General features: G+C 41.4%; 1 protein-coding gene across 4 annotated transcripts in view; it reads right to left on the bottom strand.

Annotated features, from left to right (window-relative positions):
- Positions 1-7,838: 7,838 nt before the first annotated feature.
- The window catches only part of tgfbr1b (transforming growth factor, beta receptor 1 b), an 84,790-nt gene continuing 66,326 nt past the window's right edge, over positions 7,839-26,302 (bottom strand). For all 4 annotated transcript variants that reach the window (XM_068032216.1, XM_068032218.1, XM_068032219.1 and 1 more), the window contains 3 exons: positions 16,047-16,171; positions 15,476-15,606; positions 7,839-11,829 (listed from right to left, as the gene is read on the bottom strand). In XM_068032216.1, coding sequence (XP_067888317.1) covers positions 11,704-11,829; positions 15,476-15,606; positions 16,047-16,171 — 382 coding nt within the window. In that variant the 3' untranslated portion in view covers positions 7,839-11,703. The remainder of the gene's footprint in view (positions 11,830-15,475; positions 15,607-16,046; positions 16,172-26,302) is intronic.

Raw genomic sequence — 26,302 nt, 5'->3', positions numbered from 1 at the left:
CTCTTTAAATGTTTGCTATGCCTATCCACCGTCGTCCCTTTAAGTAACATTTCCCAATCCGTCATAGCCAACTCGCGCCTCATACCTTCGTAGTTTCCTTTACTAAGATTCAGGACCCTAGTCTCAGAATCAACTACGTCACTCTCCATCTTTATGAAGAATTCTATCCTATTATGGTCGCTCATCCCCAAGGGGTCTCGCACCACTAGATTGTCAATTATTCCTCTCTCGTTACACAATACCCAGTCTAGGATGGCCTGTTCTCTAGTTGGCTCCTCAATGTTTGGTCCAGAAAACCATCCCGTATGCACTCCAAGAATTCCTCCTCTCCGGTATTGTGACTAATTTGATTTGCCCAATTGATATGCAGATTAAAGTCCCCCATAATTACAGATGTTCCTTTATCGCATGCGTGTCTAATTTCCTGTTTAATGCCATTCCCAACATCACCACTACAGTTTGGGTGTCTATATACAACCCCCACTAATGATTTTTGCCCTTAGTGTTTCTCAGCTCGACCCATACAGATTCCACATAGTCAGAGCTAATACCCTTCCTCACTATTGCATTAATTTCCTCTTTAACCAGCAATGCAACTCCACTGCCTTTTGCTTTTTGTCTGTCTTTCCTAAATACTGAATACCCCTGGATGTTCATTTCCTATCCCTGGTCACCCTGCAGCTATGCCTCTGTAATCCCGTCTATATCATACCCATTTACATCTATTTGCGCAATTAATTCATCCACTTTATTGTGAATGCTCCACGTGTTAAGGCACAAAGCCTTAAAGCTTGTCTTTTTAACATTACTTGTCCCCTTCCCACTATTTTTCACTGTGACCCTCTTTGATTCTGGCCCTTGATTTCTCTGCCTATCACTTTTCTTATTTCCCTTCCTGTCTTTTGTTCATGTCTTTGATTCCCCCCTCTGATTCCTTACAAGATGTAGAATCAGTTTGAGTAGAGATAAGAAATAGTAAAGGTAGGAAGTCGCTTGTAGGAGTAGTTTATAGCCCCCCTAACAGTAGCCACACTGTGTAGGATGGCATATACAAGATGAAATAATGGGATCTTGTGAAAAAGTTACCGCGATAATCATTGGTGATTTTAATTTACAGATAGATTGAATGAATCAGATTGGCAAAGGTAGCCTGGAAGATGCGTTCAGGGAGTGTTTTGGAGACAGTTTTTTAGTACTGCACTTTCTAGAGCAACCAGAGAGCAGGCTACTCTAGATCTGGTAATGTGCAATGAGACAGAATTAATTAATGACCTCATAGTAAAGGCACCCCTAGGTAGCAGTGATCACAACATGATTGAATTTCACATTCAGTTTGAGGGTGAGAAGACTGGATCTAAGACTAGCGTTTTAAATTTAAATAAGGGTAATTATGAGGGTTTGAAGGCAGAGCTGGCCAAAGTAAACTGGGAAATTGGGTTAAGGAATAGGTCAGTAGAGATGCAGTGGCAGACATTTAAGGAGATATTTCATATCACTCAGCAAAGATACATTCCAGTGAGAAAGAAAGACTAGGGGAAAGACACACCATCCATGGCTAACTAAGGAAGGTAAAGATTGTATCAAACTGAAAGAAGAAATGTACAATTCAGCGAAGATGCAGATCAGAAGATTGGAAGGAATATAAAAAACAGCAAAGAATGACTAAAAGAATAATGAGAGAAATTAGAGGAGAGAAAGCTAGCTAGAAATATAAACATGGGTAATAAGAATTTCTATAGGTATTTAAAAAGGAAAAGAGTAATTAAAGTGAGTTTTGGTCCTAATAAAAGTGAGTCTGGGAGTTAGTAATAGAAAATAAGGAAATGGAAGAGGAATTGAACAGATTTTTTGCATCTGTCTTCACTGTAGAGGATACAAATAACATCCCAGAAATAATTGAGAATAATTGAGGAACTTAAAACAATTAACATCACCAGGGAAAGGGTACTGAGAAATTTATTAGAACTAAAAGCTAACAAGTCCCCAGATCCTGATGGACTTCATCCTAGGGTTTTAAAAGAAATAATGGAGATAGTGGATGCAATGGTTTTTAATTTTCCAAAATTCCCTAGATTCTGCAAAGGTCCCATCAGATTGGAAAATAGTGAATGTAACTCCTTTATTCAAGAAAGGAGGAAGACAGAAAGCAGGAAACTACAAGTCAGTTAGCTTAACATCTATCATAGGGAAAATGCTGGAATCTATTATTAAGGAGGTTATAGCAGGTCATTTAGAAAATCTCAATGCAATCAGGCAGAGTCAACATGGTTTTGTGAACAGGAAATTGTGTTTGACTAATTAGAGGTCTATGAGGAAGTAACACGTAACATGGATAAAAGGGAACTTGTGGATATGGTGTACTTGGATTTCCAGAAGGCATTTGACAAGGTGCCACATTAAAGGTTACTAAACAAAATAAGAGCCCATGGTATGGGGGGTGGGGGGTAACATATTAGCATGAATAGAGGATTGGTTAGCTAACAGGAAATGGAGAGTAGGCATAATTGGGTCATTTTCAGGTTGACAAGCTGTAACTAGTGGAGTGCCACAGGGATCAGTGCTGGGGCCTCAACTATTTACAATCTATATCAATGACTTGGGTGAAGGGATAGAATGTATGGTTTCTAAATTTGCTGATGACACAAAGATAGGTAGGAAAGTAACTTGTGAAGAGGAGAGAAGGAGTCTTCAAAGTGATATAGATAGGTTACTTGAGTGGGCAAAGATTTGGCAGACGGAGTATAATGCGGGAAAGTGTGAACTTATCCATTTTCACTGGAAAATAGAAAAGCAAGATATTATTTAAATGGAGAGAGATTATTGAACTCTGAGGCAGAGGGATCAGGGTGTCCTAGTTCACGGAACACAAAATGTTAGTATGCAGGTACACCAAGTGATTAAGAAGGCAAAAGCAATGTTGTCGTTTATTGCAAGGGGAATGGAATATAAAAGTAGAGATGTTTTGTTACTGTTGTACAGGGCATTGGAGAGATCACATCTAGAATATTGTGTACAGTTTTGGTCTTCTTACTTAAGAAAGGATATAATTGCATTGGAAGCAGTTCAGAGAAGGTTCACTTGACTGATTCCTGGGATGAGAGGGTGATCTTATGAGGAAAGGTTGGACAGGTTGGGTCTGTATTCATTGGAGTTTAAAAGGATGTGAGGTGATCTTATTGAAACATATAAGATCCTGAGGGAACTTGACAGGGTGGATGTTGAAAGGATGTTTCCCCTTGTGGGAGAGACTAAAACTAGGGGGCACAGTTGAAAAATAAGGTGTCTTCCAATTTAGACAGAAATGAGGAGAAGATTTTTCTCTCAGAGGGTCATGAACTGTGGAACTCTCTTCCCCAGAAAGCGATGGAGGCATGGTCATTGAATGTTTTTAAGGCAGAGGTAGACAGATTCTTGACAAACAAAGGTATCAGGGTAGTCAGGAAAGTGGAGTTGAGTCCACAAACAGATCAGCCATGATCTTATAGAATGGCACAACATGCTCGAGGGGTTGAATAGCCTACTCCTGCTCCTAGTTTGAATGTTCGTATCATAGAAAAGCGGTCTAGCCAGTGGCTGTGGAAAGGCCAGCCAAAACAAAGATGAAGCCTTGCTGTGAATTCGACACTTCAACTTGGTTCAGCAGAGAATGGAAAGTGGTCACCGCCTCCCAGCTGAAGTCTTAACCACCAAACAACTACAAACAACCAGGCTGGCAGCTTCAAAACAAAACTGTCCTACTTGGAAGATTCAACAGGTTTACCGCAAACCACGAACACCCACCATACCTTGAATTCTTACCCTTCACCTTCTATCTATCTTCTCTCGAGAATGAATGTGTACATGAATGGTGTTGCAAACATTTCAGGGAATTAATATCGTTTGATATCAGTAAGGTGAAATCACCTTACTGAAAAGCTACTTATTGCTATCAAGCCTTCTGGAGTTGTGTGCGTCTGTTTGATTGAACTGTTCAATTCACAGTTGTTCTTAACATTGACAAATCCTTCCATTCTGAAATTATTTTTGTACACTAAAATGCTATGCTTCATGATTATTTGATGTTTTCCAATAGCGTTAAGGAAAGAACATTTCCTTCCGGATTAACAAAATGAAAAGTCAGCACATACTGTTCATGGTATATATTAAGGTTCAGACTTTAAAAGTTTGCAGATGATGTGAAAAGAAGCAACTTGGTTGATAGTGAGGAAGAAAGCTGCAGACTGCAGGAAGATATCAATGGACAGGGTAGGAGGCAAAAAAGTGGCAAATGGAATTCAATCTAGAAGTATGAGGCAATCATTTGGGGAGGACAAACAAGGCAAGGGAATACACAATAAATGTGGAGGAACAGAGGGACATTGGAGTGTATGTCCACAGACCTCTGAAGGTAGCAGGATAAATAAATAAGGTGGTTAGGAAAGCATACAGGATACTTTTCATTAATGACTGAGGTAGAAGAACAGGGAGGTTATGCTTCTTCTTCTTTGGCCTCCTTGTCTCAGGAGACAATGGGCAAGCGCCTGGAGGTGGTCAGTGGTTTGTGGAGCAGCGCCTGGAGTGGCTATAAAGGCCAATACTAGAGTGACAGACTCTTCCACAGGTGCTGCAGAAAAAATTGGTTGTCGGGGCTGTTACACAGTTGGCTCTCCTCTTGCGCTTCTGTCTTTTTTCCTGCCAACTGCTAAGTCTCCGACTCGCCACACTTTAGCCCCACCTTTATGGCTGCCCGCCAGCTCTGGCAATCACTGGCAACTGACTCCCACGACTTGTGATCAATATTACAGGACTTCATATCGCATTTGCAGACGTCTTTAAAGCGGAGACATGGACATCCGGTAGGTCTGATACCAGTGGCGAGCTCGCTGTACAATGTGTCCTTGGGGATCCTGCCATCTTCCATGCGGCTCACATGGCCAAGCCATCTCAAGCACCGCGGACTCAGTAGTGTGTATAAGCTGGGGATGTTGGCCGCCTCAAAGACTACTGTGTTGGAGATGCGGTCCTGCCACCTGATGCCAAGGATTCTCCGGAGGCAGTGAAGATGGAATGAATTGAGACGTCGCTCTTAGCTGACATACGTTGTCCAGGCCTCGCTGCCGTAGAGCAAGGTACTGAGGACACAGGCTTGAGACACTCGGAATTTTGTATTCCATGTCAGTGCGTCTTTGTCCCACACTCTCTTGGCCAGTCTGGACATAGCAGTGGAAGCCTTTCCCATGCGCTTGTTGATTTCTGCATCTAGAGACAGGTTACTGGTGATAGTTGAGCCTAGGTAGGTGAACTCTTGAACCACTTCCAGAGCATGGTCGCCGATATTGATGGATGGAGTATTCCTGATGTCCTGTCCCATGATGTTCGTTTTCCTGAGGCTGATGGTTAGGCCAAATTCGTTGCAGGCAGCCACAAACCTGTCGATGAGGCTCTGCAGACACTCTTCAGTGCGAGATGTTAAAGCAGCATCGTCAGCAAAGAGGAGTTCCCTGATGAGGACTTTCTGTACTTTGGTCTTCGCTCTTAGACGGGCAAGGTTGAACAACCTGCCCCCCGATCTTGTGTGGAGGAAAATTCCTTCTTCTGAAGACTTGAATGCATGTGAGAGCAGCAGGGAGAAGAAAATCCCAAACAGTGTGGGTGCGAGAACACAGCCCTGTTTCACGCCACTCAGGACAGGAAAGGGGTCTGATGAGGTGCCGCTATGCTGAATTATGCCTTTCATATTGTTATGCAATGAGGTGATGATACTTAGTAGCTTTGGTGGACATCCGATCTTTTCCAGTAGTCTGAAGAGACCACGTCTGCTGACGAGGTCAAAGGCTTTGGTGAGATCAATGAAAGCAATGTAGAGGGGTATCAGTTGTTCGCGGCATTGCTCCTGTACCTGACAAAGGGAGAACAGCATGTCAATGGTCGATCTCTCTGCACGAAAGCCACACTGTGCCTCAGGGTAGACGAGTTCGGCCAGCTTCTGGAGCCTGTTTAAAGCAACTCGAGCAAAGACTTTCCCCACTATGCTGAGCAGGGAGATTCCACGGTAGTTGTTGCAGTCACTGCGGTCACCTTTGTTTTTATAGAGGGTGACGATATTGGCATCGCGCATGTCCTGAGGTACTGCTCCCTCGTCCCAGCACAGGCAAAGCAGTTCATGTAGTGCTGAGAGTATAGCAGGCTTGGCACTCTTGATTATTTCAGGGGTAATGTCGTCCTTCCCAGGGGCTTTTCCGCTGGTTAGAGAATCAATGGCATCACTGAGTTCCGATTTTGTTGGCTGTACGTCCAGCTCTTCCATGACTGGTAGAGGCTGGGCTGCATTGAGGGCAGTCTCAGTGACAACATTCTCCCTGGAGTACAGTTCTAGGTAGTGCTCAACCCAGCGGTCCATTTGCTTGCGTTGGTCAGTGATTGTGTCCCCTGATTTAGATTTGAGTGGGGGGTGGGGGGGGGGGGGGGCGCAATCTTCTTGATGGTTGGCCTAAAAGCTCTCTTAATGCCATCATACATTCCTCTGATGTTTCCGGTGTCTGAGGCCAGCTGCATATGACTGCATAGGTGTTGCCAGTAGTCATTTGCACAGCGCCTGGCTGTTCTTTGTGCAGTGCTTCTGGCTGCTTTAAGTGCTACAGATGTTAACTCGCTGGGGGCTTTCATGTAGTTCAACAGTGCAATGCGCTTAGTGGCTATGACAGGTTCCAGCTCTTCAAAATGCAATTGAAACCAGTCTGCATTCCTCTTCGCACGTTTGCCATAGGTGGTCAAGGCTGCCTCAGAGATGGCGTCTCTGATGTGGGCCCACTTGGTCTCAGCATCCCCTGTGGGAGTGTTTTGAAGGGCTTTTACAAGTGAATTTAGAAATTTTTGTAACAGCTGTGGATGAGAAATTCTGCTTGTGTTGATGCGCGGGTGGCCCTTCTGCTTGGAGTGATGCAGCTTCTTTGGTTTGAGTCTAACCTTGCTGCACACCAGGGAGTGGTCGGTGTCGCAGTCCGCACTGTGGAAGCTGCGTGTGATTTGAATACTGTTTAAGGAGGCTCGCCTTGTGACGATGAGGTCCAGCTGGTGCCAATGACGCGATCTTGGGTGCCTCCATGAAACCTGGTGACAGGGTTTAGTGTGAAAGAACGAGTTGGTGATGCAGAGGTTATGATAGGTACACAACTCAAGCAGTCTCTGTCCATTCTCATTCATTCTTCCAACACCATAGCGCCCAAGGCAGGAGGGCCATGAGTCATGGTCAGCCCCAACCCGGGCATGAAAGTCCCCCAGCCGGAACAGGTGTTCAGTGTTGGGGATGCTACTAATGATATTATAGAGTTCCTCGTAGAACTGGTCTTTAGCTTTAGGTGGGGAGCAGAGTGTTGGAGCATAGATGCTGAGTAGGTGTACTAGACCAGAGGCGGTGAGCAGTCGGATGGACAGTATGCGTTCTGAGCCATTTGAGGGAGGCTCTATCATGCTGAGCAAGGAGTTTCTGATGGCGAAGCCCACTCCATGCTGTCTTGGTTCTTCAGGATCCCTACCCTGCCAGAAGAAGGTGTAGTCAGCTGTACTCAATGATGAAAAATGCCCTCAAAAGCACCCATTTGTGAAGCAACCCATGTTAAAAGGCTCTATATAAATTTAAATTGCTGTGTGGGGGGGGGGGGGGGCAAAAGAATTTTTGAAAATTAGTTATATCACAACATTTTATACTGCATGTTTTTAACTAAATGCCTATAGAATTTTTCCCACTCTGATAACACACAGTATGCCAATCAAAATAGATTGAAAGTGCCATGTTATCAATTTAACACTTCTTTTTGGAAGGAAAAGGACAAAACACATTCACTATCCACTCATCGAGATGAAGATGAATACTTTATTTTTATCTAATATTGTCAGATGCATTGTACAATGCCAATACTTTCAATAAGCCATTTAATTCAGTATCTAGCATCACCATCTTCACTGTGCATGTTGTACAAAAGACTATACATGATCTTAAGACTTAGGGGAGGGGTATTACATCATTTATGATTATGGTACTTTAGGAAGGAGGAATATTTGTTGAAAGCACAAATCTCTGTTTACTCACTCCAGTATCTCCCCTTTTCCCAAACACACTAGCTGCAAAGCTGCGCTCCTGGAGGAAAAACATTGCAAGAGCAGCATAGATACTTCCTGGATCAGCAATTTTATACAAATAGTAAAAAGGAATATATCTAGTATACAATAAGCCAGGCTCAATACATACACAAGACACTTCAGTACCATGGACAGATGCAGGATTTTTGCTTTTTTAAATTAATACAGCATCCATATTTTATATAAATCAACATGAGTTCGCAAACCTGCTGAGTAATTGAAACTGTCAGTTCACACACGTGCAAATGCACGCACACACAGAGTGAGGTAAATATAACTTGGTCATTCCGGAGGTATCTTTAATTTAAAACAAAATTACATAAAAAGTTCAACTGTATGCTTTGATTGTAGAATAAATGTAATCCCAGATTCACAGAAGGACTATATGGCAAAGTGTAATAGAAAATGGGACTGTCCTGTAAAGGCAGGTCATGGCACTCAAAGCAAAAAAACTCATCCAACAGCATTTCAAAATTTAACATTAACGTAACGTATGCAACAGTATCATTTGCATTTTCTGAGAGTTGTCCTGGGCAAATTCCACATTGTAATAAGCTAGCATTTCCAATATGCACATTTAGCATGCTACAGATTACAGGGAAATTATTATGGTTTTACAGGGAGATGCTCTTTTGACTGTGTTCATATGCCTGCCACACAGAACTCTTAATATATTAAAGATGTTTTTCTGTACTACACACTAGACCTATGACAATATGCTCAGTGATTACTTACAACAGGAATGACTGATGAGAATTCTTAAAAACAAAGCACATACACATTTTACCTACGGGTTTAGCAGCAGTTTTGCCGCTTCATTCAAGTGCCTTCACCACTTGTATTTATAATACTGTTTTTCAGCCCGAAAACTACACACTTTCAGATTAAATACACGTGAAAGACCTGTATTTGGGTTAGAAGCTAAATACAATATTTTTTATATTGCAATTTGTCCACACACTTTCTACCAGGTTTGTTACTGTGCTAATAAATTTCACACTAAAGATTTTAGTGATATTAAAAAAGGCTTAAAAACTTTTCCAGATTGTGTTCTATGCTTTATTTTTAAATATGCAATTTTATATATAAACTAAGTTAAAACTAAAAGCTAGGCTACCCTCCATAATGTTAAGAGTGGATCCAATTTTTAAATGTAGCTTTACATTACTAAATCATTGCTGAATTCAAGGAATAATGTCACCACACTGAATTGTGATAAACTTGAGATTTGCTAAAGTCCCTTCATCACTAACATACTGCCCTAGTTTATTTTAAGCTGGGATGTCGAATCTTTATATTTGATTTCAAACATTCTATAAAGTAAACTTGCTAATTTCAACAGATGCAGTGTTTTCTATAAAGTACATCAGAAAGCTGTGAATTGCTGCTTTAGGGTCGTTTCACTTGGAACCAACTCAAATTCTCCTTTATCAATCAAAGACAAGGAACAGGGGTTAGCAAACTGAGTACTTCACAGAACTCACTAGTCGCACACAGATTAACCATGCAAGATCATAAGGCTCATTATGGCATTTTATTGTGCAAAGAGGCACAGAAACCCGGGCTGTGGATTTTGTGGATGGTAACAGACCACTAATCTACTGCAGTGTAACACCTTGAGCAAAGGCCACTGGGATTTCATACAAAGATACAAAGTTTTAGAAATGTACAATTTCAAATAAATAGAAATGTCAGAAAAAAAAATTATTTAACTCAGCCACTATGAAACATGCACAAATTTTCCCTGAACATCTTCCTCCTCGCCACAAACTCTACTCCCGACAAACAGCAAAAGCTCACTCATTTCTAAAAAATTGTTGGAAACTTTTGCAGAACCAAAAAAAAAAAAAGCAGCAGGTAAATGGTCACAAGAAATTAGGTTTAGAAAAAGATACTGTAATTTATATGGATAAATTTTGATCCCATTCAATTATGATTTTGTACTAAAACAATTTTTTTTGCTTATGGTACTGTTGTCCTGCAAAACACATTTGTCTTTTTGAAAGCCAAATACAAACTAATTTTAGTAACTATTGTTTCAATTCTACATTCATAAAAATAAGTCCGATGTTACTTGTGTCTATAAACTGAAAACAACATATAATGTTTTCACCTTAAAAACAAATAACAATATGTAATGCACTGATAAGTGTAATAAGGGTCATTAATGTTCACTACAAACAGATTAAGGAGACAAATGTTTGCCAAGATTGCTACCTGCATGCTACATATAATAAAGATCACCTTTCTGGCCACTATCAGTTAGTTTAGTGTTAGTTTTGAAAATGTATCACAATTTGGATTTTGTTAAGAGGCATTTTCTACATTACTTATTAATGGACAAAATACTTGCAGTGGTTTTTAAGCTATCAATCCAAAAATAGTTCGGTATTCATTAGCATAAACCAAATTGAGAGACTGTATAATTACCCCATGTTATAACTAAACACTTCCCTATGCAGAGCCTTAGACGCAAGGAGCCAATGTCATGGAATCACAGGCACTTTCCCCACTACTTAAAGTTTGCCAAATGCCTGCTCCTGTTGCAAAACTACAGCCATGGAGGCACACATTGGAATACCGCAACCACATGTCGCATAATTCTCTGCCATGCGCTCCTGAGGGTGAGCGGTTTGTGCCCGGCATGCACTTGGAAATCAGCATTTATATGTATAAAAAGAAAACTGCAAAGATGCTGAGTGCAAATATTATCTAGTTAATACTGAAACCTAAAGTTGTAACGATTAACTAAAATTATTATTTTTATGGCCCTCACCTTTAGGCGGAAACTGTCCATGATTCAGGCTATGGTTTTATAAAAGCTCTGGTACTTATGGGTGAGATATGTGTGCTGGCTTCAGAAATGGTCACACAATTCCTCCCCCCACCAAACAAAAACAAAGCAACAATAATACAATTGTGCCTCAATTTTGTTTTGAGTTACTTTTGTACCCATTTCATACATGGTGGAATGAACAATTCTTCAAACCAAATGTGAAGTGAAGTTCTCCTGACTTAGAGCTAGGACTTTAGCACGCAAGGTGAAAATAAATTGCAAGGCAGCAAAATTATAACCTGATAGTTGAATTCCTAAGCATTAAAACTAGTACCCAAACCTTGGATGAAGAGTACCCTTTAATTGTATGTAATACTGTATCTTGCACAGAAATTTCAATCATTTGTGGACCAGCCCTATTTGTATCTCCAATACACTGGGGCAGTGTTGGTAAAGGCTTAAGTGTTTCAGATTTTCTACTGTTAAGACCAATAATAAAACTTATTTGTTTATCAAGTTAAATGTTAATTAAAAAAACTAAGCTATGTAATATCACGCCAATGTCCTAGGAAGGAGGTGTTCAGTGCAGAGTGGACCTCACAGCCTGAGCTCAACATGTCCATTAGAGAGCTAGGCATGGTGGAAATTTCCTATGTAATGTACAAAATTTGGTGCAGTTTCTATGGTGGTACAGGCAGTGTGATCCATCTTCCGCTTCCTCAATGAGGTAGAACAAGAATCCCTTCCATAAAACTGCAATCAAGTGCAGTTATCATCCTGTTAACTCATTCTCCGGACTGCACCTGGCTCTACATTTTTATGCCTTCTTGTTGGCTGAGCTGAGATAATGTTTTCTTGATCCGCAGAGCAGTTAATCTGGCTGCTCCATTGGCATACCAACATTCACGCATGATTTTGGCCATTACACGTAGAGCCTATAAAAAGAGATTGAAGGATTAGAACATATATTTACACTTCCGTTAGCTACTGCAAACTGCATTTAATACCTCCTCACCACCACCACCACACCACCTCCAACACCCCCCTCACCCAGGTGCCAATATCCCACTCAACATTGTTCCTCTATCATTCTCCTCTTTTACCACCAGGCTTGAAGTCCCCCTAATGGACCAAAAGGATAGATCCGGGAAGTTTCCATCATGCCATCCACTGCTGATGGTCCCAAAGTTACAGTGCCAACTGCCTCAGTCTCTCTTCCAGACACACCCTGCTCTCTGGGGATAAACTCCAACCTCCTCTCCTGTCCAACCCCTCCATTGATACCTTCAATGGGGCTTTCACTATTGGTCAACTAACTCACATCTAGTCCGACATTAAAATTTACAGGCGTAAGGATTTCAGTCCTCCCTAGATATTAGCAAAGGACTCATAGGAATAATTCCTTTCCAAAGGCAATTAGACTGTAAGTAAAGAGGCATCTTCTACACAAGTTCTGGTAAACATGAAGCACAAATTGGCAAAGAAACTGTCCCATATTTATGCCAGATATGCCAAAGGGAACTTCAACGCAGAAAGCTTGCCAAGTGTTCTGGCCAAGATTCAGAGCAAGGCTGTCTTAGCTTATGGAATACTGATCTTAAGTCTATTGCTGAAAACAAAGAACTGAATGGGTAAAGGTATGGCGGGGGGAGGGGGTGGGGTGAAGAGAGGGAGAAGCAGAGGGAAGAGAGAAGGGGAGATATGGCCCATAACTAACACATTCCCCACCCAACATTTATTGAAATGAACAAACCAACCTAAAGGGAAAACCAATACGAGGATTACAAATGAGATGAGATTACAAAGGCTGATATGTTGAGAGGGAGATACATTCTCCCCACTGAGCCACAAAAGAGCTCTCCATTTGTGACTATGGCACTGTTTGCTACTAGATGGTGCTTAAATAACTCACAATTGGCCTTTATGGAAATCAAGTGGAGGTGTCTTGGAAAAGGAGTTACAATTGGAATCTTGCAATGCGCAAGTCCCAGGTAAGCAAAAGATATTATGAATTGAAATTTGACTGTATCCTTCAGTTTTTTGACCAGAAAAGAGAAAACAAAGATAAGCAATATCTTTAGGATAGTCAGATGAAAGTAAACATTTTAGACATCTGCCGGAGACAATCTTTAGTGTGAAGTCAGTGTAATTTTCTAAAAAATGTTATGGAACAGGGTGGTTCAAATTTAAAAGCAGCGTTTTGGAGTATTCCCACAAATGCAAGAAACGCAAAATCACATACCTACAAGTTTAAACAGCTCTAACACAGTTGTTCAGAATAAGATTCAAATCCCAAGCAAGAGTTAACAGTCAAATAAAAGGCTAGACTTTCTAGGCCGCTTTCATAAATCTGGATACCATTAGACATTCCCCCAGTGCTGAATTCCAAGCACCAATGATGAACAGAAATAAGAGCAACATGAACTTTCAATGAACTAAACAGCAGTTCTAGTAGGATAGAAAAGAAAAGCTGGAGCACTGTGATAGGATAATTATATTATTTGCACTATTAGAAAATCTTTACAATTTAGCATAAGCCTTTAGATTTTATTTTTGCTTAACACATCAAAGGTTATAATACGAATCACTGGAAAGCTCTATTATCTGTCCTCACTGCATTGCTCCAGGGCCTGGTTTGAACAATGAATAACTTTGAAGCTCAAATCTGTTCAAGTGCCAGGAACTGCGTTTATGTCTATCCGGCATCACCCACTACAATGTCTAAGCTCCAATACCCATCTTATCCTGCAAGATAAGCATTTGTCACTGGATGGAAAGAAAAGGAACAAGTAAAAGTAAATAAGACCACATACGATTTGGTTCAAGACTACTATTTCAACATAGCAAATCCCTCCTGACCATTATTTCAAAAAATTCTCGTTGGAGATAATGATTAGATGACCATTTCAATGTAAGGTTTTCTCTTTGGTACCAAAAATATGGTTTTCACCTCTGTCTTAGGATTCACATGCAATATTATGCCTGATGTGACTGAATGGGGTAAAAGGAGAAAGTATTCTGACTAAATGATCACAAACCTTACTACTACTTGCACGACCTCTATGTTCAGAAAGCAGACTAGTGTGGAGAATCAATCTTGTGCTGCTTGTGACTTGCAGATTCTAGATTGTCAGTGAAACCCAGCCTCCCAAAAAGATTCAAGAACTGCTTAGTAGAGCATCAGACAATATCAGTCATCAGGAACATACAAGTGAAGTGAGGAAAGGTAACACTGAATCCAGTAAAGTGATTTGAAGCTGGTGTGAAGTCAATGGAACATGATCAGAATCCCCATTCGATGTTAATCATTGATTACTTTCAATAGGGTGATCTTATCTCTATGTACAGCGACACCTCGAGATGCATGCATAAGCTTGCCTGATAATCTGTTGAGTGGGAAGCTTCCTATATTGTGAGATTTCAAAGTAGAAGGAACAAAACTGCATGTTCCTGGTCTAATGACATCTGCTCTTGCCTTTGTAAGCATCATATTGGCCAGCAGTGGCCAGGGCTGCACATTCTCTGCTGTCCAAAGAAAACACTCCTCTGAATTTTAGGGGACATTTCCTTAAATGGCATGCATACAATCTCTCAATGATATCTCTTACCCATTCACTCAGCCAACATTCCAGCCATTTGAAAACCACAATGCAGCCCCCACTTGAAACCAACAAATTCTGGGAAGCAGTGCCACACTTGGGGAAGAGGGCAGAAGGAGGAGGAAGTCTATTTATTCTCCGTTAATGCTATTTGCTTTGATACGAGGGTCAAAAGTCACTGAGGCTAAAGATGATGCTCCTTCCTTTCTGCTACTGCAAGACCAGACCCATTAAACTGCACTTTCGGGTATGACGGTTCTCCAGGTCTTTTTAATTAGAGCAAATATCAATACAACTTGTACAAGAACAAAAAAATAAAGAAAAATAGAATTGGCTAGACTGACAACAAAGAGCCACAGTTGGCATGAGAAGGAGAAGCTCAAACAGGAGACTGAATTGCGCAAGCTGGAAGCAGACGAAAAGGAGACACATTTTAGGTACAAGGCAGAAGATAAGTTGAAGCAACAACACATGCTTGGATTTCAGAATGAGGCAACCCGACGATGAAGCCAGTGAATGAGGATCCAACATATTTAGTCTTTAGTTCAGTATTTAATAGCTTCCTTAAAATATAGACGGCAGCATTCCTAAGGGTTTTCAAATTATAGTGCTGAAGATTAAAACTTTTGGATGGTAAACTAAACATAGACAAGATTACTACTATAACTTTCTGAAACTAGATTCATAGTTTAAAAAAAAATTAAACCAAAAGTCTAGTGCCAGTGACAGGAGAAAAAGAACAAGGTTGAAGTTCAGAACTAGGTTTTTTTGTGAGTGATGGAGGGAAAAGTCTGAGCAAATGACAACAGAACTATGAAAATATCTTTAACCCTTGGGTAAATTTCCCTACCCTTTCCTATGGAGGTTGGACAAAAGAGGGAAAATGCATCAAATTAGGAGATCTTGTACTAATCGAATGTTTGATCCAGGCAAGTACATGAATAAGAGTTTAAATATAATCACTGAAGTTCACAAGTATTACCTCACAACTTTGCCACCGGTTAGGAATGTTTGGCCTTAGCTTCTGCTCACACACCACTTTCCTCATTTCCTCAATTGAAGGGTCCGACGGTACTAGGTCATAGTAAGGCAACTGATAGTCTTCATGAATACCTAAACCATCAGTTCAAATGCAATTTATTGGACTATGTTATTTCAAAAAAGATGTACTTTATGTTCACATTATACAAGTCAGAAACTATTAAAATATAAGGAAATGACTAATAGGGAAAACTAGGACATTACATGCATACTTGAGTCTGGCCTAAACTTTTCAATTCTCAGTCTTGCCAAAGGCACATCATAATTATTCATCATGCACCAGAAAAACAGAATGTCAAGCCCATATAGTTTTCCATTACAAGATTCTACATTTTGCTCAAGGTGAGAAATGTTAATGTCTGGAAATGGAACATCTTATTTCAGTTACCCAGTGTCAGCGACTGGACTTGGTGAGATGCAGAGTAAAGCTCTCTCTACTCTCCCCCAGATCTCATTTCACAACCTAACTTGGAGCAGTATTTTCAAGAAAACATCTGCAATGTTTTACTTACCACCCACTGAACATCTCCGTGCAATTTCCCAGAATACCAAGCCCATAGCATAGATATCTGCCCTTTTAAAAGACTCAAAGTGCTTCATGTTTATGGAATCATCAAGGACTTCTGGAGCCATGTATCTAAAGAAAAAAAGAAAAAAAACTTGAATGCTACAGTAAAGCAGTAATGTAAATCTATCTTAAATGTAGATCAACTTTTAAAACAAAGCCAAGCAGTTGATTTTCACTTCACTCTTGATGGAATTCTTGTGGAATTCAATGTGGCTACTGTATACGATGTACTACAAAATTTGTTGGGTGGGTGGATCACATCTTTGTGCAGATAAGCATAATGATAAAGGTGGGGGGCTGGTGATGGTGCTGAGAAAAGCAATAGATAGTTACAGGGAATGATATTAAAGGAATAGATATAATTTTTTGCAGCTATGACCAGGAGGCCCAAATGGTCTGTTATTTCTCTTGCTCTGACATCTGGGAGACAACAGAATGAGCAGAGAAGATTTGGAGTAAGTAGCACGGAGGCCAGCTCGACAGCTTCTACAGAGTACTTACCTGGGGAATTTGGTGAGTGAACGAATTCCAAGTGTTTTAAGGGTCGATCTCTTTCTAAAATCTTGTCAAGTTTGGCATTTAGCATTTAACTTAACTTTAACCTCATCTTGTAGTCAGTGGCAAACAAGCTGCCTGCTAGTGGCAGCTGCGCAGTTAGTTAATTAGGGGGCTAGTTAGAACTGGTTACCTGGTCAGCAAGGGGGGCGTCTCAGGCCTTTGGAACTCTTACTAGTATAAATACAGGAGGCTTTTGCTAACACACGGAGTATGTAGGAGTACAGGTTCTAGAGTATTTATCTTGTGAATTTGGTGAGTGAGGGAATTCACAGTCACAGAATTGTTACAGCACAGAAGGACATCATTCGACTCATCATGTCTGCACTGGATCTCCGAATGAGCAATTCACTTAGTGCTATTCCCCCGCCTTCTCCCCGTAACCTGGCACATTCTTCCTTTTCATTTAACAATTAATTCCCTTTTGAATGCTTCAATTGAACCTGCCTCCACCACACTCTCAGGCAGTGCATTGTAGACTTTAACCACTCGCTATATGAAAAAGTTTTTCATGTTGCATTTGCTTCTCTTACCCATTACTTTAAATCTGTGCCCTCTCGTTCTCAATCCTTTCATGGGTGGGAACAGTGTCTCCCTATCTGCTCTGTCCAAACCCCTCATGATTTTGAATACTACTATCAAATCACCTCTCAGCCTTCTCTTCTCCAAGGAAAACAGTCCCAACTTCTCCAATCTATCTTCATAACTGAAGCCCCTCATCCCTGGAATTATTCTCGTGAATCTTTTCTGCACTCTTAGCAATGCCTTCACATCGTCCCTAAAGTCTAGCACCCAGAACTGGACACTACTCAAGCTGAGGCCAAACTAGTGTCTTATACAAGTTAAACATAACCTCCTTGCTCTTGTATTCTATGCCGCTATTAATAAAGCCCAGGATACTGTATGTTTTATTAACCGCTTTCTCAACCTGTCCTGCCACCTTCAATGACTTATGCACCTATACACCTAGGTCCCTCTGCTCCTGCACCCCCTTTAAAATTGTACCCTTTATTCTATATTTTCTCTCCATGTTCTTCCTACCAAAATGAATCACTTCACATTTCTCCGCATGAACTTCATCTGCTACCTGTCTGCCCATTCCACCAACTTCTCGATGTCCTTTTGAAGTTCTACACTATCCTTCTCACAGTTCACAATGCTTCCAAGTTTCGTATCATCCCCAAATTGTGAAATTGTGCCCTGTACACCAAGGTCTAGATCATTAATATATATCAGGAAAAGCAAGGGTCCCAAGATTGACTCCTGGGGAACTCCATTACAAACCTTCCTCCAGCTCAAAAAACTTCCATTAACCACAACTCTGTTTCCTGTCAGTCAGCCAATTCTGTATCCACGTTGCCACTGTCCCTTTTATTCCATGAGCTGTAATTGTGCTCACAAGTCTGTTGTGTGGCACTGTATCAAACACCTTTTGGAAGCCATGTACACCGCATCAAGTGCATTGCCCTCATCCACCCTCTCTGTTAACCCCTTCAAAAAACTCCAGAAAATTAGCTAAACATGATTTTCTCTTAAGAAATTCATGCTGGCTTACTTAATTAATACGCATTAGTCCATATGACTATTTATTTTGTCCCGAATTCTTCTTTCTAGAAGTTTCCCCACCACCGAAGTTAAACTTACTGGCCTGTAGTTGCTGGGCTTATCTTTACACCTTTTTATGGACAAGGGTGTAATGTTTGCAATTCTCCAGTCCTCTGGCATCACACCCAAGTCAAAGAAAGATTGAAAAATTATGGCCAGTGCCTTCGCAATTTGCACTCTCACTTCCCTCAGTATCCTTGGATGCATCTCATTCGGTCCTGGTGCCTTATCCACTTCAAGTACAGACAGCTTATCCAACACCTCCTCATCAATTTTAAACCCTTCTAGTGTCTGAATTACCTCTTCTTTCACCATTGCCTGGGTTGCACCTTCTTCCTTGGTAAAGACAGATGTAAAGTATTAATTTCATACTTCAGCTATGCCCTTTGCCTCCATGCGTAAATCCTCCTTTTGGTCCCTAATCAGCCCCACTCCTCCTTTTACCACCCTTTTATTATTTATATGTATATAGAAGCCTTTGGGATTCCCTTTTATGTTGGCTGCCAGTCTCTTTTCTTACTCTCTTTGCTCTCTTATTTGCTTTTTACTTCCCCTCTGAAACTTCTATATTCAGCCTGGTTCTCAATAGCATTTTCTACCTAACATCAGTCATAAGCACACTTTTTCTTCTTTATCTTAATTTCTATTTCTTTTATCATCCAGAGAGCTCTGGCTTTATTTACACTACCTTTGCCTTTTGAGGTAATATACCTTGAGTGTGCCCAAAATACCTCTTCTTTGAAGGTAGCCCATTATTCATCTATTATTTTTCCTGCTAACCTTTTCTCTAATTTATTCGTTCCAGATCCATTCTTACCCCATTGAAGTTGACTTTTCACCAGTTAATTATTCTTACTCTTGATTGGTCTTTGTCTTTTTGCATAGTCAGCCTAAATATTATGATACAATGATCACTGTCTCCTAAATGTTCTCCTACTGACACCAGATCCACTTGGCCCATCTCATTCTCAAGAACCAGGTCTAGCAGTGCCTCCTCTCATTGGACTGGGAATATACTGCTCAGAAAGTTTTCTTGAACACACTCTAGGAACTCTTGCCCCTCACTGCCCTTTACATTACTACTCTCCCAGTCTATATTTGGATAATTAAAGTCCCCCATTATAACTACCCTATAATTTTCGCATCTCTCTAATTTCCTTGCGAATTTGTTTCTCTACATCCTTCCCACTAGTTGGTGGCCCACAGACAACACCAATATAACTGCACCTTTATTGTTCCTTAACTCTAGCCAAATAGATACTGTCCTTGAACCCTCTGGGACATTCTCTTTGTCCAGCACTGCAATGCTCTCCTTAATCAATACCCTGGCACCAGGGAGGCAACACACCATCCTGGATTCATGTCTGTGACTGCAGAAACGCCTATCTATTCCCCTATCAAATCACCTATTGCTGTTGTTGTTCCAGTCTTCCTTGTACCTCCCCCTATACAGCTGAGTCACTGGCAAAGTGAGGGAGGAGATGCTGTTCAGACCTTTTATTAAAAAAAAATAGCAGCCGTCTGAGAGAGGTAGTAAGAGACAGCAAGACCTGAGAGCTGAGCTTTGCATGCATTAATTAGGTGAGCAGTTAGCGATTGATGAGTTTTATGGGTTATTTTTGACTAAACTAGGGCAGTAGTTTAAGCTAGGACTGGGGAGGTACAAGTACTGTATTAAATTTGTAGTTTAACTAGTTATACTACTTAACATCATTACAAATATTGATCGAGTGATATTTTAAAACTTGAAACTCTAATTAGTAAAATAAAATAGAAATGGCAAGGCAGGTTATGTGTTGCAGCTTAACATGCAAGAGCTGGTCAACACCAGTATGATCCAGATAAACTACATCTGCATTAAGAGTCTGCAGCTTGAGGAACTTCAGCTCAGAGTTGATAAGCCAGAGTCTGAGATTTGGACATTGCGATGCATCAGCGAGGGGGAAAGTTACCTGACACTTTGTTCTAGGAGGCAATCACACCCCTTGGGTTAAGTACTTCAGATTTGGTCTGTGGTCAGGGACAGGAGGGTGTGACTACGAATGAGGCATAAATGAGGATCCAGAAGGTAATTCTTGAGGAATCTTAGTCCTTGCACTTGTCCAATAGATTCGAAGTTCTTGCAGCCTCTGTGGACAAGAGCAGGGACTGCAGGAAGGATGAACAAACTGACACATTCAAGATGGGGGGAGTAAAAAGGAAATGTAGTAGTAGGGGTCAGTGTAGTTAGAGGGATAGATACTGTTCTCTGCAGCAGAGATCATGAGTCCCAAAGGTTGTGTTGCCCCGGTGTCAGGGCTCAGGACATCTTCAGCCCCGAGGAGATGAACTTAGAGTTGAAGGGGTAGGATCTAATTTTCATGGTTCACGTGGGTATCAACGATCTACGTAGGACTGAGGTGTTCAGCTAAGGGAGCATGAGCAATTTGGGGCTAAATCCAAAAGCATAACCACAAAGGTAATAATCTCTGCATTATTACCTGAGCCATGAGCAAATTAGCAGAGAGTAAACAAGACCAGAGAGCTGAACGTGTGGCTCAACGATTAGTGTGGGAATAATATGTTTCAATTCAAGGGGCACTGGCACCAGTACTGAGAATGAGGGAGCTGTTCCACTGGGACATGTAGCACCTAAACCGCGCAGGGCCCAATGTCCTGGTGAGTTGAATAACTAGGGCTCTAGAGAGGGCTTTAAAACCAAATAGTGGGGCGGAGGGTTCTTGTGGAGGGGAAATTTAGAAAATTTAAGAGAAAGGACAAGGCAATAGCATAGGGGTGATATAGGTAATGGTAACTAGAGTGTCATGAAGGGACAGAGCATATAAACTTAACAGTGCATCAGCAAATAGTGTCAGGTCAGGTAAAAAGATAGATTTAAAGGCTCTTTATCTTAATGCATGCAGCATTCATAACAAGATAGATGAATTGATGGCAGAAATAGAAATAAATGGGTATAATCTAATAGCCATTACAGAGGTGTGGCTGCAAGGTGTCCAAGGCTGAGAACTGACTATTCAAGGGTGTTTGACATCTTGAAAGAATAGGAAGAAGGGAAAAGGAGGTGGGATAACTCTGTTAATAAAGGATGAGAGCAGTACACCAGTGAGAAATAATTGTCGCTCAGAAGGTGAAGATGTGAGATCAGTTTGGCTAGATAAGAAATAGCAAAGGCAAAGTCACTGGTGGGAGTAGTTTATAGGTCTCCTATCAGAAGCTACACTGTAGGATAGAGAATACATCAAGAAATAAATGGGGGCTTGTAAGAAAGGTACTGCAATAATCACAGGCGATTTTAATCTCCATATAGATTAGACAAATCAAATTGGCAAAAGTAGCCTTGAGGACGAGTTAATAGAATCTATTCGGGTCAGTTTCTTAGAACACATTGTGGAACCAACCAGGGAACAGACCTGGTAATCTGAAATGAGACAGTATTAATTAATGATCTCTCGGAAAAAGTGATAACAGAATGAATTTTACATTTAGTTTGAGGGTAAGAAAATTGGGTCTGAAGCTAGTATCTTAAACTTAAATAAGGCAATTACAAAAAGTATGAATCATAGACAGAGTTGGTTAAAACAGACTGGGAAATAGGTTAAAAAGATGCTCAGATAAGTAGTGGCAGACATTTAAGACGACATTTCAGTTCTCTCAACAAAGATATATTCCATTGAGAAAGAAAGACTCTATGAGAAGGTTGAACCATCCATGGCTAACTAAGGAAGTTAAGAATTATATCAAATTGAAAGACAAGGTGTAAAATGCTGTGAAGGTTAGTGGTAAGGCAGAAGATTGGGAAAAGTTTAGAAACCAGCAAAGGATACTTAAAAAGAGAGGGAGAAATTGGAATGCAAGTATAAACTAGCAAGAAATACAAAACCAGAAAGTGAGAGCTTCTACAAGTATATAAAAAGGAAGAGAGTAGCTAAAGTAAACATTGGTCCCCCAGAGCATGAGCCTGGGGAATTAATAATGGGGAGCAAGGAAATGCCAAGACTTTAAACAAGCATTTTTCATCTGTCTTCATGGTAGAAGACACTAAAAGCATCCCAAGAATAGTACAACATCAAGGGGCAAAAGGGTGGGAGGAACTTGGAACAAGTACTAGAGAAAAGGTTCTAGGAAAACTAATGGGACTAAAGGCTAACAAGTCCCCTGGACCTGATGGCCTGCACCTTAGGGTCTTAAAAAGAGGAGGCTGCAGAGATAGTGGGTTATTATTAATAACCCACTATCTCTGCAAGACATAAAAAAAAATCATATCAAGCAGAGTCAATATTGTTTTATGAAAGGGAAATCGTGCTTGCCAAATTTATTAGAGTTCTTTGAGGCAGGGTGGATAAAGGGGAACCAGTGAGGTAATGTATTTGGATTTCCAAAAGGCATTCGATAAGTGCTACATAAAAGGTTATTGCACAAGATAAGAGCTCATGGTGTCGTGGGTAATAATGGTTTTTTTTTATTCATTCAGGGGATGTGGGCGTCTCTGGCTAGGCCAGCATTTATTGTCCATCCCTAATTGTCCTCGAGAAGGTGGTGGTAAGCTGCCTTCTTGAACTGCTGCAGTCCTTGGGGTGCAGGTATACCAATAGTGCTGTTAGGAAGGGAGTTCCAGGATCATGACCCAGCAACAGTGAAGCAATGGCAATATAATTCCAAGTCAGGATTTCATGTGGCTTGGAGGGGAACTTGCAGGTTGTGTTGTTCCCATGCATCTGCTGCTTTTGTCCTTATAGGTGGCAGAGGTCGTAGGTTTGAACGGTGCTGTCGAAGGAGCCTTGCTGAGTTGCTGCAGTGCATCTTGTAGATGGACACACTGCTGCCACTGTGTGTGGTGAAGGGAATGAATGTTGAAGAAGATGAATGTGGTGCCTATCAAGCAGGCTGCTTTGTCCTGGATAGTGTTGGGCTTCTTGAGTGTTGCTAGAGCTATACCCATCCAGGCAAGCGGATGGTATTCCATCACACTCCTGAATTGTAGATGGCGGACAGGCATTGTGGAGACAGGAGATGAGTTACCCGAAGAATTCCCAGTCTCTGACCTGCTCTTGTCCCCACAGAATTTATGTAGCTGGTCCAGTTCAGTTTCTGGTCAATGGTGACCCCAGGATATTGATAGTGGGGGATTTAACAGTGGTGGATTCAGGATGGTAATGGCATTGAATGTCAAGGGGAGATGGTTAGATTCTCTCTTGTTTGAGTTTGTCACTGCCTGGCACTTGCGTGGCGCGAATGTTACTTGCCACTTATCAGCCCAAGCCTGGATATTGTCCAGGTCTTGCTACATCTGGACACGGGCTGCTTCAGTATCTGTGTTGTGCAATCATCAACGAACATCCTCACTTCTGACCTTATGATGGAAGGACGGTCATGAATGAAGCAGCTGAAGATGATTGGGGCCTAGGACACTACCCTGAGGAACTCCTGCAGTGATGTTCTGGGACTGAGATGATTGACCTCCAACAACCACAACCATCTTCCTTTGCGCTAGGTGAGACTCCAACCAGTGGAGAGTTTTCCCCGATTCCCACTGACACCAGTTTTGCTAGGGCTCCTTGATGCCACTCTCGGTCAAATGCTGCCTTGATGTCAAGGGCAGTCACTCTCACTTCTTTTGGCCATGTTTGGAGAAAGGCTGTAATGAGGTCAGAAGCCGAGTGGCCCTGGCGGAACTCAAACTGAGTGTCAGTGAGCAGGGTGTTGCTGAGCAAGTGCCGCCAGATGTTAGTAAAGAGGATTTTGCATAGTCGACAGGGCTGGGTTTGCCATTGTAGTTTCCAGTGCCTAGATTGATGCTGGGTGGTCCGTCAAGGTTTCATTCCTTCTCTTAGACTTTGTAGTGGTTTGGTACAACTGAGTTCCTTGGTGGACCATTTCAGAGGGCATTTAAAAGTCAACCACATTGCTGTGGGTCTGGAGTCACGTGTAGGCCAGACCAGGTAATGCTGGAAGATTTCCTTCCCTAAATGACATTAGTGAACCAATTGACAGTGGTTTCATGATCACCACTAGGCTAGCTTTTTAATTCCAGAGTTATTAATTGAATTCAAATTCCACCATCTGCCATGGTGGGATTCGAACCCATGTCCCTAGAGCAATAGCCTAGGGCTCTGGGTTACTAGTCTAGCGACATTACCACTACACCACCACCTCCTTAGCATGGATAGAGGACTGGCTAACAGGAAACAGAGTCGGAATAAATGGGTTATTTTCAGGTTGGTAAACTATAACTAGTGGGGTGCCACAGGGATCAGTGCTGGGGCCTCAACGATTCACAACTATTTGCATTCTATATTAATGACTTGGATGACGGCTCGGAGTGTATTGTAGGCAAATTTGCTGACAGTACAAAGATAGGTAGGAAAGCAAGTTGTGAGAAAGACACAGAGTCTGCAAAGAGATAGAGATAGGTTAAATGAGTGGGCAAACATTTGGATTATAACGTGGGAAAATGTGAGGTTATCCACTTTGGTAGGAGGAATAGAAAAGTAAAATATTATTTAAATAGAGAAAGACTTCAGAATGCTGAGGTACAGAAGCATCTGGGTGTCCTTGCACATGAATTACGAAAGGTTAGCATGCAGGTACAGCAAGTAATTAGGGAGGCAAATGGAAAGTTGGCCTTTATTGCATGGGGGATGGAGCACAAAAGTAGGGAAGTCTTGCTACAATGTACAGGGCACTGGTGAGATCACACCTAGAGTACTGCATACAGTTTTGGCCTCCTTATTTAAGGAGGGATATACTTGGATTGGAGGCAACTCGGAGAAGGTTCACTCGGTAGATTCCTGGGATCAAGGCATTATTTTACGAGGAAAGATTGAGCAGGTTGGGCCTATACTCATTGGAGTTTAGGAGAATGAAACATGCAAGATTGTGTCAAGAAAATCCTATGTGGCAAATGAGAAATATTAAATTCATCGGTTGAAAACTTATATTAGACTTTTCATGGAAAAATTTGCAGGTAGCTTAAAAAAAAAACTAGTAGCCAAGATGGCCACCGCAATTTGCACCTGAAATACCTTGACATATTCAAAGGATCTACCCAGAGTCAGAGGCTTGAGCAGCACAGACCCAGAGCAATGGCTTGCTCCAAGTAATTGAATTACCTAAAATGGCTTCATTAGCATGGCTGTCAAGGCAATCCAAACACACTGACTTTGAAAGAGAACCCCCTCCAAGTGTAAATTGGCATCCTGGGGCCTGTGGAGCCAATTCCTAAGCTTGAGTTTCATTAGAAGGTTCCAGAAAACCTGAAGCAGCCATGTGACCATCTGTCCATCTTGGGGGAAGCTGGTTTTTGTTTTCCCTTTGACAAAGAGACAAGCAGTAACTCGGTGTGTGCAGCAGCAGAAGCCTGCGTGCTTCCCTCTCTCCCTCCCTAGAGGACATCAAGTTGAAAACTGTCTTGTGACTGTGGACCTTCCAAGCCTACAGATTGCTACAGCCAGATACCAGGGAAAAAAAAGAGAGCCAACTACAATTCTGCCTTCAAGAAAACCCTGAGCAAAGCGGGCCGACCACTAAGTGCACTTTAACCAGCCAAGGACTTCAAGAATGCAGCTTCAGTCAGAAGACTACCAAATGATCCACTCCACAGACTGTGTATTTAAGTTCCATTTATTCTGGACTCTAATTCAACCACCAAATCTATTGCTCCCCTCTAATTTATTTGTGCGTCTGTGTGATTCTCGTGTGAATGTGTAGCTTTTTAAATTATTTTTAAATCGGGGTTAGATCATTAAGTATAATAACCTCTTGTTTAAACTCAAGAAAACCTGTTTGATTGGTTCTTTCATGATCACAGTGAAGGTAAAAGGTAAAACACTCATGGAGGTGGTAAGCACAACCCCTATTTTTAAAAGGAATAAACCCTGTTACGTAAGGGTCAAATAAGTGAAAGGGCAGGACTGTGACCCTCCCCTCACGTGGCCATAACAATTGTGTGGGGCTTGTCAAGGTAGCTGCTGAGAGGATGTTTTCCCTCATGGGGGAACCTAGAGCTAGGGGGCACAGTTTCAGAATAAGGGGTCTCCCATT

This window comes from Heterodontus francisci, chromosome 5 (genome assembly GCF_036365525.1).
Source record: "Heterodontus francisci isolate sHetFra1 chromosome 5, sHetFra1.hap1, whole genome shotgun sequence".
Classification (NCBI taxonomy): Eukaryota; Metazoa; Chordata; class Chondrichthyes; order Heterodontiformes; family Heterodontidae; genus Heterodontus; species Heterodontus francisci.
Note: the sequence above shows the minus strand (reverse complement) of the source record. Positions and strands in the feature narration are given on the sequence as shown.